Source organism: Poecile atricapillus, chromosome 2 (assembly GCF_030490865.1).
Source record: "Poecile atricapillus isolate bPoeAtr1 chromosome 2, bPoeAtr1.hap1, whole genome shotgun sequence".
NCBI classification, from domain to species: Eukaryota; Metazoa; Chordata; class Aves; order Passeriformes; family Paridae; genus Poecile; species Poecile atricapillus.
The window spans coordinates 120802155-120820082 of record NC_081250.1 but is presented as its reverse complement, the minus strand read 5'-3'; the positions used below and the strand labels follow the sequence as shown (position 1 = coordinate 120820082).

Here is a 17928-nt window from a genome sequence, read left to right as displayed (position 1 = left end):
CTTAACCTACCAGAGACTAGGGACCTTCTGAGGTAATGCCAGGTAAGAGTAATCTCTTACCGGCTGCATTAAATTGATAAATCTGCAGATAGTAGGTACAAAGTTCTGTAAATAACACTGTTTCTGTGAATAACATCACTTTTAGCTGCCACTATTATATCCAAGAGTTAGCAATCTTAGAAGTTATTTAAGTGTATTAATGGATGGGATTCTGCCTTGGTGCTCTCAGTGGTGCTGTGTGCCAGGAATGCAGCACTGCAATATCCCAGTTCATAGGGCTTGGAGAAAACTGGATCCTGGGGCCTGGGCAGGAAGGAGTGGGCACTTCCACTCCCCTGCCCCATTCCAATGCCCTGTCTTCTTCCTCACTTCCAAGAAGTAGACCACTGAGTTTTGTAATTACGAGAAGGAAAAGGGGTCAGAGGTGTTGATGACAGCAAAGATGGCAAAATGAGAGGGAGGAAGAAACCAAGGAAAAGGTAGTAAAATGCTTATTAAAGTATTTAGCAAAAAATACATACAGAGATAATGGGCTTCTTTCTCTCCAACAGTTAAATATTATCCCTGGTAAGTTGAATTTCATTATTTTTGTCCTTGTTCCAGTTTAACTGAGCTGAGGGCAATTATTTCGCAGGCAGTACTTATTACAGAAGGTGTATTGAGTGACAAAAATGCTGACTTGTACAAGAAAAGAATGATGGCGAACTGTCAAAATTATTAAGAGACAAAACTAGTATTAATTTTAGGTGTTATTACTTCCATTTGTTGCTATTCCTATATCCATCATGGGTTTTCAGTGCTTGTTTTCCTTTCAGTGTCCATGAAAATTTAATATGTTGGCTACTGTTACTGAATTTTCTAAGAGTGGGACTTCACTTAAAGCTTGTAAAGCTCCACGAATGTTTACCTATGTTTGATGGTTTTGTGAGCATGTGAGGCTTTCCATAGAGTTAATGCCTTAGTAATGCTTCTTTACCATGGGAAGGTGGGGCAGGTATGTGTGGGAGAGGAGAGCAGCTGCACCAGTTAGAGCAGCTTGCGCTGGAAAAAAGAAATTGCAGTGTTTTAAGTGCTGCAACTCCTGAGCGAGTAATTTCACTTAAAGCTTTCCAAGGGCTTTTAGCTTAAGCCCTAGGGTCATTTACCATTTAAGTGTGCTTCCTCCAGCAGTAGTAAATATGAAGCTAAACCATGTGGGTGTGATGAGCAGAGTAGAACATGGGGAGATGAGTTGGGCAGGCGAGCGTGCAGTGGGAGTGCAGCCCTTTCCAAGCAAAGGGGAGCTGGGCTGACAAGAGGGCTGTGTCAGGGAGGTGGGCAAAGCTGTGCTCGCAGTGAATAAACGTGCTGAGAAAAAGTGCAGCTGTGCTTTTTTAATATGCACTGCAGGAGATTTCAGCAGCCTGATGATATATCATGCATTAATGTTGAAAAGATAAACACATTTGGAGAGCACAGGAAGGCCTTGTGTTTTTATGTTAGCAGAATGCTTCCTAATGAATAAGAACGTGCTGCTGGCTTCACAGAGCCATATGGCAGCTTTTCTAATTTTAGTTCGGTGCAGATGCATAATTCTCCCTTGTTTTACCTCCTAAAACCTTCCTGAGATGTTGCATAGTTTTTCCTGTAAGACTTGATCTATAGTTTTGGGGGGAAAATCTGGACAGATGTGTGCTGTGTGATGAAAGAGCAACCTCACTATATAATCACTTCCCTAAAATAGTAGCTAACTTTATTCACAAGGATGGGATAAGCTGGTCTTAAAATTGATTGCTGAAATAGTTACTGTTTCTTAGGCGCTGGTGTTTTGAAAAATTGCTTGCTTTCAGGGAATAAAAACAACTTGTATTGAGGCAATGGGAACTGGGTAAGAACGTGCATGAGGATATCAAGTTTCAAGTGAGCCATGGATCGTAGTGCTTTGAATTACACAGCTACAAGGCAGAGCTGATTTCCCTGTGGTTAACCAAGCATCAAAATAACTTGCACGTTCTTCACTGCTTTACTTCATCATGTGTAGTGATCCAAAACTACTCACATTACCAAATACCATTTTTTGGGCTTTTTTCTCTTCTGTCTTTTGTTCAAGTTGATACATTTGACGGCACTTTCTGCACAGCCCTATTCATGTTAAAAACCTCCTATCCATTACCACAGTCAGTACAATTACTTAGCAATAGTCATACACAGATGTTTTACATCTAGTATTTGAAATGTTATTTAATGTAATACTCAAAACTGTAAGATCAGCTAAAATACAGCCTTTGCTAAATATACTTTCTATTATATGTTAGCGTTAGTTTTCAGTACTGTATGTGCCCTTACCTTTGGACAGTTAGGTACTTCTGCAGTTTTCTTGATTGTTTGGATGTTATTTTTGCACAGCAGTTCAGAAGGATCATGCAGGGCAAACTTACATATATGAATTAGGCAAGACAAAAGTAGTTGGCTAATATGTACAAAAAATTGAGAAGTTGTTTTCAAGATTTTTCTGGTTTAAAATTAAATTGCATGTTTAAACTTTGTATGGCATTTACATTCACTTTCAAGTGATGTTCCTGTTACTGTTAAAAGGATCTTGATTTGTATGATTTTTTTTTTTTTGAAGAGTGCAGTTGAGCTTTCTAGCATCACTTATTACAAATCTCTTTGTTTATATTTTTTTACCTATTGTACAAAAAAGGGTGATTTGAGATACGTGTGGCATTTTAATAGCAATTCCAGAAAATTACAATGAGCAGGAATTATATATAGGGCATCTGAGAAACCTGTTTTAAACAGTATTGAATAATAAACTTGAATTTACCTGTTACAAGTTTGGTGGCTTTTTTTTTTTTGCTTGACCTTTTTCTTTGGTGGTTTTTAGAGCACAGGTTCTTCCCTGCCTGGCATTTCACCAGCATCTCTTTTTTGCTCTTCTTGTTCTGTGAAGAACCTTAAATATTGCTCCAATGAAAAATAAGCTAAATCATCTGTGTTGATGCAAATTTTCTCTTTCAAATTTTGCTTTTTGAAATTCCTGCAGAGGCTAAGTTTTGCTCTTTTAATTCAAAAATGCATTTTGGTTTTGCAGAGAGCACGAAAGGGAAAATATTTCAGTAGTGGGTTTCCTTAAGGAAGTTGGAGCAGAGCTTGAATACAGACAAAGAGAGCTTTTTGAGTGGTTCAGCTGGTCCTGTCTGCCCACCTGTAGGAAAGTAGGGTTTGAAACACAACCAAGAGAAGGTGATGCCTGTCAGTAACACTTCAGAGTCTGCTGTCAGAAATGCAGAGAGCTGACATAGCTTGAGTTGGGAGGATGGAAAATGAAGAAGGCTTGCTAAGTTAAAATGTAGCAGACTTCCAACTATTGCTTTTGGCTTCTGTTTCTCTGACTTACGAATTTCTGTTAAACTAATGTGATTTCACCAAGGTTTGCTTTCAGAATCTGGAATGAGCTTTGAATAAAGCTTAAGGCTTCCCACTCATAAATTTGTCAGAAAATATTTTTGAGGGCTTTTTTTCCCTTCTTTATTCTGTATGCTAAATATAGAAAAGTAAATACAGTTTATGATCACTAGGAAGATGCCCAATTTGAAAATATTAATATGTATTTTAGTATAATACTGCTTATGCAATTGTAAACAAAGCCACAGTTTACAGTCTAAATTACACACATCACTAAAATACTACATAATTGGATGTATATATTCTTTGTAGTATGTCTCTCAGGGGTACTTGTATTTTATTTGAATTTTTTTTCTCTCTCTAGGCTAAACTCTTAATTGAGCGGAGCTAATAATTATTTCATGTGTGTGAAGTTTATACTGCTCTAATTCAGATAAAATATGCTTGATCCCTGGTAGCCATATTCCTAAGGATGGGACCAGTTTCTAATTCAGTGCTCCCTCTCCAGTGCAGAATTCCCTGTATGGAGATGAAGCCATGGGAGGTCCCCCTTTCCATCCTGCTCATTTCCTGGCAGCAGAAGGTTGTATTTCTCTGTCCACACTCTTTCTCTGCTGCCCTTTGGCCACTGTACCTGTAGGATGCCTGCTAACACTTGGCTGACATTTAACAGGGGCATCACTGGAAGGTGTGAGGTCAAGGAACCAGATCTCACTCTCCATGTGGCTGCAGTAGCAACATCCAGTGGCGGCTATGGTTAGTCAGAGGGTAGCACCAACAATTCTTGTGGGGCTGGGAAAACAGGGTTTTGAGAGGCTTTGCAAAGGTTGGGCCTTTACAGCTATTTTCCTAAGCCTTGACATTCAAAGATCATTAATATAATGTAGAAATTATAAACTCTCTATGCTTTTGATTTCTTTGTTGGGCTCCCATGTACTTAAAAAAGGTAGAAGTAAAAAAGGGAAAGTAAACTTTGTTTTTGCACCATTACTTAACAACAGAAGCTTGAAATTATAAGAAAAATGAAGAATACTGACTTATGATAAGACATTATTTTGTTGGCATTAGAAATTCGTGTATCAATCTTTTTTTTTTTTTTTCCAGCCTTCCTGCAACAAATTGTTTTTATCAATTAGCCCCACATGCTGTACTGCTGAGGGAAAGATTTGTGTTTCAACACATTCCCCATGACTGACTGTCAGGATGGTACTGCTGACAGGATTCGCACTTACTCTTCTTGTCTGTGCTGATAAAGTCTACACAAGGGGCTTTGTCTACACGAGGGGCTTTGTAATTGTCAAAAATGGGTAATTTGTTGCATAGTTGAACATTATTAGTAGCTGCAGTTTATAACAGTGACGTAAATTACAGCTGGTCCTACTCAGAGGCTGTCTGAGGCCTAGGTTTCCTATACAATGCCACTTAAATTTAAGTGTGGCTTGTTGCCTGGATGTGTAGCCTCTTCTAAACTCTCCAGCTACTCAAATTCTTACCTGATTAAGTTACAGATCCGATTAGGAAGTCCATAATTTCAGAGCACTTGTGATTTATACTGCTTTTGAGAGTTCCTGGCCAAAGTTCATGAGTAGGTAGGTGTACATTGTCACCTTCTCTGGGGAAAGCAGGTAGGTAATGTTTGAGTATAAATAGCATTTTCATATTTTCTCCACTTATTACACTTTTTCCTTGAGAAAGCATTGATTTTATTGATTCCATAAAAATGTTGGGCCCCCTGAGGAAAAGAGTGTCAAAAATTAAGAAGTCAAATGGTTGTTAGGGACAGCTGGTGATGAAGCAGAAGCACTCAGGGATCAAACAATCAAAATTAAGAAAACAGGGAGGTGGAGAGGAAACCAGCAGATCTCAGAAACTGGATGTGAGGTCCGAGAGATCTTTGGTCTGACCTGGTATTGCAGCTTCTGTAATAGTTGATTGCTATTTTAATAATTAAAAATGTCCTCATTTTCATTTGTATAAAACCTCATCAGTGTGCATGAAAGAAAACAATTGTTTTTGTCAATGTTATAGGTGGTTTGTATAAACTCCATAGTTGTAAGAGTGAAAAAAATCAGCAGCAAATATGTTGTATTATGTGAAAAAAAATAAAATCAGTAAAAGTAGTCTGTAAACTGGTGACATGAGGAAACTGTAATTAATGTGCTTGCAGTCCATTGTTGGACCATATCTGCAGCCCCTCCATTTCTGTCTCATAGAGAATAATCCCATGTTCTCCCACAATCAAGATGGTATCAATGGCTGAAGCAGTGGTTGAATGAGAGCAAGAAGCTGGTATCCCTGTCCATTCTAATATTTTGCAGTGTGAAGATAGAGATCACTTTATGCTAGCAGGAACAGATGGGAAACAGATATCATCACTGGCTTTATTAAAAGCTCAACCCTATTTTTAGAGTTCTTTTAGAATTTTTAGAACATGTTTTCAGTTTTGTATGGTGCCAACTCTGCTGTGTTGTAGCATGAGAAGGATTGTTCAATTGTTTTTCTCTTACACCTAATTTCTGCTTTTTGCCAAAACAAGAAACATAAAGAAAAAAATAAAATCCCACCCCTAGTCTAAGCCAGAAATACTAATTTTATGTCCTCGTGAGTTTAAGTAACAGAGGAAATGTTAATAGTTATTTCTAGTGAATTTATTTCCATCAGGTTATGCTAATCAGAATGATTTAAAATTAGTCTGTTAGCTGCAACTCCATCTTCAGAGCAACTTGCTAAATCATTATTCACAATGGTGTTATATAGTGTATAACACCTAAGAAGACAGCTAAAATTTTTGTGAGTCTTTTCATGAAAGCAAGAAACCATAGAAATCTAGGATGAGACAGCCCAAGTGACCAAAGCCTTATTGCCAGCAGGTGATTGCTGACAGGAGAACACCCAGGGCTTCACAAAAGCAGTTCCTTTTTCTCTGTGTCTGAGCAGCACATATTCACACTGACCTTAAAATCTATGCCAAGGAAAGTTCAGAAGAACTTTACCTGCATTATTGCAGATCTACAGATAGTGGAAAATGCTATACACTACATTTCAATTTGCATGATTGATGCTTTAATTTTTACTAACAGTGATTTTTCAAAGGCCCTTTGTTCCATCCACACATGGTACTTTCAGTAATTCCTACAATGAATGTACTTCTAGTTTATTGTTGAAGATGTAAATTCCTGTTATAATTTCAGTGTGCATTCGTGTTAGTAAAATAATCTATTACATCATACTTTAAAATAAGAAATTTCTAATTTTTTTTAATATTCTAAACTGCAGGATGGCCCTAGCAATAGTAAAATAATGTTTTGAGTATAGAACCAGCAACAAAAAGTAAAAAGTTGTTTCATTAATTTACAATGTACAATATGCATTAGAATATGTATTTTACATAGTAGTTATATTACTTTCATTAATTAATCCTTAAAGAAAAATGCCATTCTTGAAATAGAAAAATTAAAACAGGTATTAATACTTGATAGGAATTATAAACCCACTAGGTTTGAAAGTTCTGTGGATATCCCTTGCATTTGGAGTTGGGTATAACCTGTGATGCTGTATACAACACATTTTAACGTATGGAATCATGTTCCAGGAACCTGAAGTCATTATTTTCTTGCTTGTAATTTTCAAATGCAGCACTTGAAATTTTATGTAGTTCTAATAGCATGTTGGTAAATAAGGCGGTATGAAAATTATGTGATAGTAAGAATGTGGGTGGGGACATGGGAACAGAACTGGGGCCGCTGTTTCTCAGTACTGAAACCGTAGATTGTGGACTTACGTTTTTCTTTCTAAATATAGCAGTCATGGAAAAGCTGTGCAGCTGTAAGCTTTGCATGCTCTTTTAGATCAGTCTTCTACTACACCTTGATCCTGGTTTTTGCTCACTGCACCTTCATAAAGAGCCCTTGTCTTTGCCCAGTGCTAGGCTCTGTAGTTTGGTAAGATGTCTAGCAGAGAAACATGAGAAATTATTTCATTTGTGTCATGAGACCTGAAAAGTGAGAAGCAAATAGGCTAGTTATGCTTCTGTTGAATCACTATGGGAGACTGTCTAATCTCATTTTCAGAACTGTTGCAGTGTAAGCGTTTCACAGCTCTTCTCAATACTCTGTGGGCTCTTGGTGCATCAGTGAGATCAGCCCACTGTCGCTTAACACGTCGTTTCCTCTCTTGCAGAAAAAGCAGCAGCAGCTAATGAAGATGAAGTGCAAAAAGCAGATGTATCGTCTACAGGTCAGAGTGTCATCGACAAGGATGCACTTGGACCAATGATGCTTGAGGTAAAGAGCACAAAATCCCTGTATTTAGGGCAGTTCTGCTCCTCCTAGGATGAATGAAATGAAAAGGTGTAGTGACAGGTCTCTGTAAAGGAATGGTCAAGAGAGACAAGCCATCCTGGCTATTTAGGATTATGTCATTAAAGAGCAGACAGCATATTTATTTCTTGGTCTTGGGTGTCTGCTCGTGCATGTTTTTATTTGCTCTGAACCACAACGGCTGTGGAAGACTTGTTGCACTTAAACATTGACTTATATATACTGTAGTATACAAGTGAATAATATTCCTCTAAAATTGCATGTCATTGCTATACTGCTGTAATACTTAATCATTTCAGCACTTGAAGCAGAACTCTTCCCTCTAGAATATGAAAGTAATCTAGGAGAGATTTTCAGGATGTGTATTTCAGTTTGTTAAGATTTCTGTATGATTTTAGCTGTTATTTTGATACCCCAAAAGGCAGTATGATTCAAGCCTAGCTTCCAAATGTGTGTGAGCAGTAATGTTGGGTGGGTATGTTGTCAGGGATATTTGTGTCATGTGCTGCTGTGGTCCTTTGGCACTACTGCTTTATCTGCTTAAACTCACTTGCAAACTGTTTCTTCCCATCCCGTTTTGGCTGCAGACTTTATCTGTAAGGAAGAATAAATGTTACTTTAGGTAACATAAAACACAAACTCTGAGTCAAGCTAAAGGAACCAGCTTTAGCAGAGGCATAATTATTCTGTCATTTCTGAATACATGTATAACAGTTTTAAGTATTTGCTTTATTTTCCATAATTGGTCAAATGAAGACATAATTTTCTATACTGTGTAGAAATAAAGGCTCCAAATTCACACTGCAAAACATAAGATTATACAGGTTGGAGGCATTGTTCTTTTAAAAGTGGGGGTAGAAAATTAATTTATTTAATTTAATATTTATTAGACATGCATTCATCTCTTACACTGCTATGTTAAAATTTATCTTTCATTTTCTATTAATTTAATTGTAAGGACCTGTTTTAATCACAGGGAAAATAAGAATAAGATTATATTTTTCCTGGCTTATCTTTTGTGATTGGCTGTTGCAGCAAACACATGTAAAATCACCCATTTATTCTGTTGTTCCATTTAATTTAGTTCAGTTTTCCTTTGCATATTTACAATGAAACATTGTGGAACTTAATTAATGAACCATGGTTGTTTTGCACCAAGAAACTTAAAAAGGACTGAAAATTGTTCTATATTTACTGTGAAAAGACTACAGATACTGTCTTTGTGTCTTTATCACCTTAAGGAAATGCAATTCAGTTATTTCATCTTTACAGAACCCCTTTATACAACCTCTTAAAAAAACCTACCCTTTCTCATTGCCAAATAATAATAAAAATGGCAATGCTGATGAACAGTTTATTACTTGATTTGGTTTGGAAATATAATTGTATGTTTTTATTAAAGAATAAAACTGAAGAATCCTCAAAATAATGAGTGTTTCCAGCTGAAGAAAGTGAGTAAAATTTATCAGGCAACTGCCTCTGAGGAATATTTTAACATATTTCTTGCTGAAAACATAAAGTGGATAGGAAGAAGGTGTGGAAAAATAGCCATGAGAGAGATGGCAACCTCTCAAAGAACACAAATGTATTTTCTGTCCCAATATATAATCTAAAATATCTGTTTTCTTGATTTCTCTTCCATCATTTTGTCCGTCATTTGTTCACTAATTTTCCCAATAGCTCTGAAGAAAAGTTTTTGATTGTGGTGGCTCACATCTGGGAACAGAAGTAAGAAATCATTGCAATAGTGGAGGCTCTAAAATACTCAAGTGTCTTGATGCACTGACTTCCTCAAAAGCCTGCTGCTGCTTACCTGCAAGATTATTTTCTTAAGAGAATAGAAAGAAATGAGAGACTGAAATACAAGGCCCTTTGTTATTCTAAGCCCAGATGGCCACGTCTGTGATCAACTCAAGAAACAGCTGTGACGGAACAGCACAGAGAGCACTTCTTTGCCAAAGAAGTTGCCACTCTAGGAAACAGTAGGGAAAACTGAAGATTATTGTGAGATGCCAGTAATTCTCATAATCTCTTGCTTGCCATCTCCACCTTTGAAAATTTTATCCTTAGGGCTCCAATAAGCATCTATGATAGCTTTGGTTTTGCAGCCCCTGTGAACTGATGTGTGGACAGCTGCCAAGCAGGATGGTTCAGCCAAACCCACACCCTCCTGCCAGCCTAAATACCATGGCTTCTATGGTTGGCCAGCTGGAGACTGATGTGGCTAGCATATTTTTTTCCTTTAATTAGTGCTTAGCTCTCTGGTCCAGCTCTTCATAGCCTCACACAGTACAAGTTGCTGTTGTGATGTAGGAAGTACTAAATCAAACAGGCCATGCTTACGCTGGCTTTTAAGTGGTGGTGAAATGCAGCCTAAGACGTTAATCCTTAGCAGAGATGCTGATTATTATACTAGAAATTACTATGCTGAAAATTACACTAGAACCTCAATTTATTAATTAATTTGTAAATCTTTTTTAGTTAAAATAAATACTACTCAGCAGGAAAATGTAATGAATGTTAAGAAAGTACATCTAAAGGACAGGGCTCACAAAGAAGGTAAATCAACAGGAAGAACCAAGAATTATCAGAAACAAAAAGAAGGCAATGGTAAAAAACAATATTAGAGATCAGAATTTGTGACAACAGGAACAAAAAAGACCTAGTTTATCTGAATTTAGAGGTAGACAGGGAAAGGATGCACTCATACATTTATTAGAGGGTTTTATTATGTTGTCATTTTAAAATAGAACAAATAAAGCATTTGTCAGCCTGCTCTGACAGCTCAGCTGCTCTGCTTGCATTGTGCTTTCACTGACCCTCCCCTGGAGCAAAATCATTGACTTATCTAACTTAGCTGGGGAAAAACCTTTGGAGCTTGTGTATTCCTACCTCCCAGTGCAAGCTGGTCCAAGTAGAGCAGGTGGCCCAGATCCAAGTCCAGCCAAAGTTTGAATATCTCTGTGGAAGGGAATTTTGCAGCCTCTTCCCGTATCTGATCATCTTCATGGTGGAATTTTTTTTTCTTGTATCTCCATGAGGTTTCCTGACTTGCAACCTGTGACTGGTGCATCTCATCCTTCCCTTGTGAACCTCTAACCTAAACCAGAGCCTGGTTTGTCTTCTCTTTAGCCTCCTGCTGGATGGCTGAAGGCAGAAGTAAAATCTATCCTTAGCCTTCTCTTTTATTGTCTAGATTTGCTAACTCCTCAGTAATATTTTAAACAAGTCTCTGTAATGAATGGACTTGAGAACTGCCTGCTAAGACCAACACAGTACTTCTGCAGTGTGCAAGTTGGGTCAAATAAAAAAATGCCTTGTGCTTGCTGTGGCAGCTCTTCCTTGTTCAGATTGTTTTGCAGTGAGCTGTGTTCAGATTTAGTATGGATCCACTTGGTTTTGGCCCACAATGAATTGTGGGTGGCCTGTTTTTCTAATTTATTTCTGTCCCTGGAGATACAATAACTAACAACTCTTCCAGTGATTTCCTGCCAATCCTTAGAGAGGTGAATAAATCAGGCAAAGCTGCAGAAGTCTGTGTAGATTGTTAATTGAATGCTTAGTCCAAAAGCATTGATGCTTTTAACTGTATCCTCCATTTATCTGCTCATATTACATAAAATTACAATGATATATTTCTACCATTTGCAATCATGTTTGCATCTTAAGAAAAATAAAGTTTGTATAAGAATTTCTTATCAATACTCAGATTTTTACTTCATCCTCACTGGGTAGCAGTGATGTAGTATTTGGCTTAGGTTTCAGATAACGTAGGGCAGATATCCTGGAGAGAATGCTGCAGTTAGGTCATCACTGTCACAAGAGATAAGAAGGGAAACCAATCAGCAGAAAATACTAATGTAGACATTTCCTCACCGAAACTTTAAGTCCTTTGGAAAACCATGAAGCTGAATTGCGAAGGTGAAAATCTGATACCTCTTTGTTCCCTGGATGATGTGGGGACTGAATTAAACTGGTGTCAGATTTTTAAAAAATGAAAGCAGTCCTAAGAGCAGAGGCTAACGCTCCCCCATCTTCTCTGCTCGCTGCCTGCTCTCAGCTCCCTTTGCCTTTCTCTGCTTTTAATGCCTCACATTCCCGGCTCAATGGGGCCTCATCTCTATGAAGATGCACTTCTGGGGATGTGGAGAGAGTCTTTCTTTCTGCCAGTGTTTTCCTTGCCTTGTGCCAGGACGTCCCATGGTGTTTTCCTGGGATCAATCTTCCTGTACTGTGTAGAGGAGCGAACAGGCTGTGGGTTTAGCAGAACCATCTTCTGGTGCTTCCTTACTTCATACACAGGCAGATAGATAGAAGGCTACCTCTTCCATTATGTTTGTTTGTTTGGGGTGGGGGATTTGGTTTGTTTCCATGTGTGGGTTTCATTATTTTGTAGGGTGTGCACCTTTCTGTGCTTTTACACTAGTGTCATATATGTAAGATTAGATGCTCAATCTGAAATGCGTCATTTACTCTTACAGACACTAATATAAGAACTGGGATGGATAAGGAAAGATTCTGTTATGTCTTATGTCTTCTGGATGGAGAATTTATCTTATGTATATTTTGTTAATTTGCTTGTTTGTTATTGTGTTTCTCTCTCTCTCTCATTTTCTGGTTCTCCCCCTTTAGGCCCTGGATGGGTTCTTCTTTGTAGTGAACCCAGAAGGTAATGTTGTGTTTGTTTCTGAGAATGTGACACAGTACCTGAGGTACAACCAAGAAGAGCTGATGAACACAAGCATATACAGCATCCTGCATGTAGGGGACCACAATGAATTTGTCAAAATCCTGCTGCCAAAATCTTTAGGTATATAACTTTTCCTCATATCATACTGTTACTTATTTAACTTTGATTTTATAAGTCAACGTTTCAATAACTTAAGTTAAAGTCCTGACACTACTTACCGTTTCATCATATACATTATTTATTTTTAATGTATATATAGACTATGAATGATTAATATTATTCTCAAAAGCATCCTCCACTCCTTTCCAATTCTTCTTTGTTAAAATTGCTCTTAGTAATTCATGTTAGCTGATATTTTTTAATGGATCTCCAGAGTGAATCACTAAAAGACAGCATTAGCTGTGTGAACTCTGTTAGTTCTCTGTCTAGTCTTCTTGTTCCAAGAATGGCCCAGAAAAGGAGGAATATAAGAGAAAAATCAGAAAACTCCTTAGGCTAGAATTTTTATTTCAATGCTTTTATTCTCAGCAACATTTACTCTTAACTTTCAAAACCTGTTTTTGTTAGTTCCAGCCATTTTTGTATTCATATTAATATTAGTTTTAATGTCATTTAGTTTTGGAGGAGATGAAAAGAAAGAGTCAATACTGGGTTCCTCATTTACTCACAGCAGTTTAAAAAGTATTACTCAATTCACTTTAGCATTTTATTACTGTACTTATATACTCTGAAGAAGCAAAAATGTAAATGGCTAAAGTCAATATATTACTGCATTTATTGCATTTTATGACTGAAGAGGGCAAGTGAAGAGTATTTTAAATATGACCCTGCCATTTCCTAATGTACTGTAACATTAATTCGCTCTGACTGATGTCCAGTGCCTATATTTGTGCATCTCAGGATTTTGTTTCTTTTTTTACTTGTCTTAAGCACTGTGTTAGGCTTTAGTTTTATCCATAGCTCCACCCAGGTCATTTCAACCCTTCAGTCTTTCCCACTGTAGCTGTGACTGTGTTTCAATATATTCCCTATGGTATTGCTTCCTGTTTTTATAAGTGCATATTAGTTTGTTTCTTTCCCTTTCTAATCTGGACAGAGATTTTTATACAATGTAGCCATGTCTTTTAGTAGTATCTTTTAAGTTTACTGGAAAGATCATAAATACTGCCTTATTTTTTTCAGTCTCATAAATCAACTTGATCTACCCAGCAGGCTTTTGCTGTGCTGTATAACTTTTGCATGCACCAATATTTGGACTTATATTCTGCTTTTCCCCTATGTCATTTTAAGTCACTTGAAAAAAACATAATAGCTGAACAAATTAGCAGTGCTCTTAAAATCTGTTAGTTTTATAAATGACCTAATTACGTGCTGGTTTGGGATTTAATATTAAAATTAAATTTTTGTTGTTAAATGAGCTTGTTTCCCAATCAGTTTGTAAAGCATCTTGATTAATTTCCTGTGGATAAGCAGCAGAAATGCCTGGTACCAGATTTGTCTCACTGTCCGATTTTGCTTTTGCTCAGTGAATGGGGGATCTTGGTCTGGTGACACTCCTAGGCGTAATAGCCATACCTTTAATTGTCGGATGCTGGTGAAACCTCTTGCTGATTCTGAAGAAGGCCATGATAACCAGGAAGCACATCAGAAATACGAAACTATGCAGTGCTTTGCTGTTTCTCAACCAAATTCTTTCAAGGAGGATGGTGAAGGTAATTACCGTTTCCAGTTTGTGTTAATGCACTTTCAGAGCAGTTGATAAAGTGACCTCAAAGTCCTGAAAACTGAAAAAATTCTTAGGTTTTTTTTTATTTAACTGTAGAAATGTACTTTTGTCTTGGCTATGAGAGTATACACTTGCTTACATCTATTTGTTAAACCAAGTGAGAAAACTTAGAGAAATTATGTTTACCTCAAAGAGAGACACTCTAGTTTTATATTGCTGCAATTGTAAGAAAAATGTAGCTGACTAGGAAGAAAGTTTCAAAGGGCAATTTTTTGAATTCTTAGAATTTAAAGGCAATCGTGGTTCACCATTTCCTTTACCATTTATTACTTCAGCAGGTAAATTTCCTCAGATTGTTTTGTAAGTATTCAGGTAAGTGAAAAATGGTTATTGTGAAGGTGAGTTCTCAGGAACAGCAAGCATTTGGGACAAGTTTAAGAAATTTGGCTTAGAAGGTACGAAATGGTGAGTGTTGAAGAAATGTGCTCTTTGTGCATGCAGTATATTCTTCTTTATTACTTATGTCCTGAGTGGTTGAGCTACTACAGGTAGATCCATAAACATGTGCCAGTATTACAGATTGTGGTGGAGTCCTTGTTAATTTTTCTTCTGAAAGAAAACAAACCCACCTTTCCTGTTTTATTTAATGTTTTTAGAAGTAATGAAGATACAAACCAACTGAGTTTTGTCTATGCGTTTATTGGTACAAAATCTTTTTTTTGGTCCAAATACATATAAAGAGCTTTTTTTAAGTATTTCTGAAGTCTTTGTAGAGGCAGAAGTCTTCCCTTTCCATAAAAATTAAATGAAGTAACATTTTTCTCTAAGATTTGCAGTCTTGCTTGATTTGTGTTGCAAGAAGAGCTCCAGTGAAGGAAAGACCACTTCTTCCTTCGTCAGAGAGCTTTACTACACGCCAGGATCTTCAAGGTATTGTGAAATAGAAGTTTTTAATTTCATTTCTTTTTCCTCAGTGGGTAAAAAATTGCTATAACAAATATTTTCTAATGTATCTAATATCAGGCAAAATAACTTCACTGGACACAAGTACCATGCGAGCAGCTATGAAACCTGGCTGGGAGGATTTGGTGAGAAGATGCATTCAGAGGTTCCATTCGCAGCATGAGGGAGAAATATCTTTTGCCAAGAGGCATCACCAGGAAGGTTAGGTTTCATACTTTTAGCACTTTATATATTTAACCTGTTTGCCATTTGTATCTCTTGGTTGTGCTCTCTTTGTTATGCTTTCCTGGAACAATCACCAGCTACTGACAGTCCCTTTCTCAAGCTGTTTTACTTAACACACTGATGCATCTGTACTGAGGTCTTCAGCTTTTTCACTGGTTGTTTCAGCCTTCCTGTTACAGCTGTAACATCTTGGACTGTTTTAAATCTTCAAAATGTCAAAATTATTTTGGAAAGAAAGACCCTTGCATGTTGACACCAAAATGTTCACTGACCATTATTCTTCAAAACCCAAATTCACACATTGCAGTTCATTGCCTGTGTTCCTTTTCTCTACAAAAATGGACTTTTACATTTCCTTTGAGAATCACTGAGTGTAGATTCCCAAAGCTGCACCTCTCATACTATTTGGAAACCTACATTGTTGCACTGTATCTAGCTGGTAAGTGTTACAGGATATCCCACCAGCACATCTACTTGGTCAAGATTATGGCAGGTAAGAAGTAGGAAGGTATTGCACTTCGGAATGGTCCCCATGAGGTTACTGTGGTAGTGACTGGGTTGGGATTTTTGTAAAACCGTTAACACAAACCCAAATTAATAAAAACAAATAACCTATCTAGTCCATGGGAAAGTAATTTCAAAACCAATTAGGAATAGCTGGAACATTTCCAGTACAGAAGCATCATTCATTGGATTCATGTTTAAAGAACAGAGTTTACAGCTGGCTTGTAACAAATAGTTACCATGGTCATTAAGCAACAGACATGTCATCTTGGATATTAAATTGTAACTGGAATATCAGATTATTCCACCAAATACACACACACACACACACAAAAGAGCTTTGGCCATGAGGCATTAGTTAAATATTCTTTAATGTATTTTGCTTTCCTGAAATCTTCAGGTGGTGTTTTATAAATGTGGGGTCACAGAATTGTTGTGTTATTTTAGATAACACAGCAATTTTCAGGGGTATATACAGCAGAAGTGCTAAAAGTTCACAGCCTTGTGCTGTGATTTCAGACAGAACTGAAGAAGGCAGTATGCAATTAAAGTTAAACCAGGGATTTAGAGAGCAGTTGCAGGTAAGGACCCATCTGTGCCTGAGATGATTTAGGGGTATGTGTCATGGCATCCCACCACTTGTTATTTCAGTCATCAAGTTATTCCTGACCAAATTAGCAGCTATTACACTGGGTCCTAAGGTTTGAATGAGTCCTCTCTTAAGCTTTCTATGAAGTGGTGAAAATATGTGTTTTGGAGTTCATATGATATATATCATTTTGCAGTTATGGTTTAGGATTGTCATGTAAATTGTAGCGTTAGTCTAAATGAGAGGGTTCCTCTCTTCCTGTCAGAGTGAAAAGAGGAGTGATAAGAGGAGGAAAAAGTTCTGGATTTACTTTCCTACAAATGATGCAGCACTGAAGAGGAATAATGGCTGAAATATTTTTCTCCCCTGTCCTGAAGTATGGAGAAGAAAAACAAGTCATATCTTGGGCTGTAACATCTTTGTGCTTGCAGTTTTCAAGTCATTGTGGTTTGAGAATGGGAGCAAGGAAAGTAATGGTCTCCTACATGTAATCCTGCATTACAGTGTGAAAAAATACAGCATTAGCTTGATAAACAATAGAAAACATGCTTTAAAATTATCTCTCAGTAAAAAAGCAGAATATATGGCAAGTTTTTATTGGCCGCAGTCAGAAAAATAGCATTTCCTCAAGAGGAGTATGGAAACATTCTTGTTTGCTTAAAGAATTAGTTTGGAAAATGATTTAAGTAGAGATTTCACTTGTATCCTGTTGGCATTGAGTACTGGAATTTCCTGATGTGGTATATGCTAAAGTTAAGAGCTTTGGACCTTCTGGTGCCCAGAGGTTAAACTGAAACAATGACATACCTAACAGTGAAATTTTGTTTTGTATTGTTTCACTGTTGTAGGTTTTTGTTTTTCGTTACATTTTTACTCTGAAAAACCCCTTCTGGTTGTTTAAATTGTGCTTCCTGTTTTCTCACTGCCTAGATAATACTTTGAAACCTTGCAGAACAATATATAACAGTGGGGGACAGGGAAGGAAAGTAATTGTAACCAGTCTTGTGAGGCTGAAAATGTGGTAGCTCTGTAGACCAGAAAAATAAATGCTACACTTGGAAAACCATGTAATTTCATTACAACAGAAAATATTAGAAGACAAGCAGTGAAATGAAGATCACATGATACTATTAATTAAAAAAAAGAAAAATAAAAAAAGAGAAAGAACCCTGCAGAAAATATGTGTATATGAAAAAAAAATAGGAAATTAAATGTTTTTGCATTGCTTTGTTCCTATTTTTTCTGTAAATATATTAAAATTTTTGAAGTATTTTGCTTCTCTCATATCTGCAATCCTAATGTGATTGCTTTTGAACTAGAAATTGTAAGTGACCACACTAGTGTCATTGATGGCAGAGAGTGAACAGTAGAATAAATGTTTGGGAGATTTGCTTTTCCATAGCATGTTTTAATTTTTCATTAAAGAAGTGTCACAGGGGTCTGTGGAAGTTAGAGAACCAAATTTGTTGAAGTTCAGACTTACATTAAAAACGTAAAATGCTGAAGAATATATACAGTGAAGTAA

At 36.9% G+C, this 17928-nt stretch overlaps 1 protein-coding gene across 8 annotated transcripts in view; it reads left to right on the top strand.

Annotated features, from left to right (window-relative positions):
• The window catches only part of NCOA2 (nuclear receptor coactivator 2), a 184580-nt gene that overhangs the window by 128787 nt on the left and 37865 nt on the right, over positions 1-17928 (top strand). For all 8 annotated transcript variants that reach the window (XM_058830789.1, XM_058830791.1, XM_058830794.1 and 5 more), the window contains 5 exons: positions 7567-7670; positions 12339-12516; positions 13923-14108; positions 14951-15052; positions 15146-15286. In XM_058830789.1, coding sequence (XP_058686772.1) covers positions 7567-7670; positions 12339-12516; positions 13923-14108; positions 14951-15052; positions 15146-15286 — 711 coding nt within the window. The remainder of the gene's footprint in view (positions 1-7566; positions 7671-12338; positions 12517-13922; positions 14109-14950; positions 15053-15145; positions 15287-17928) is intronic.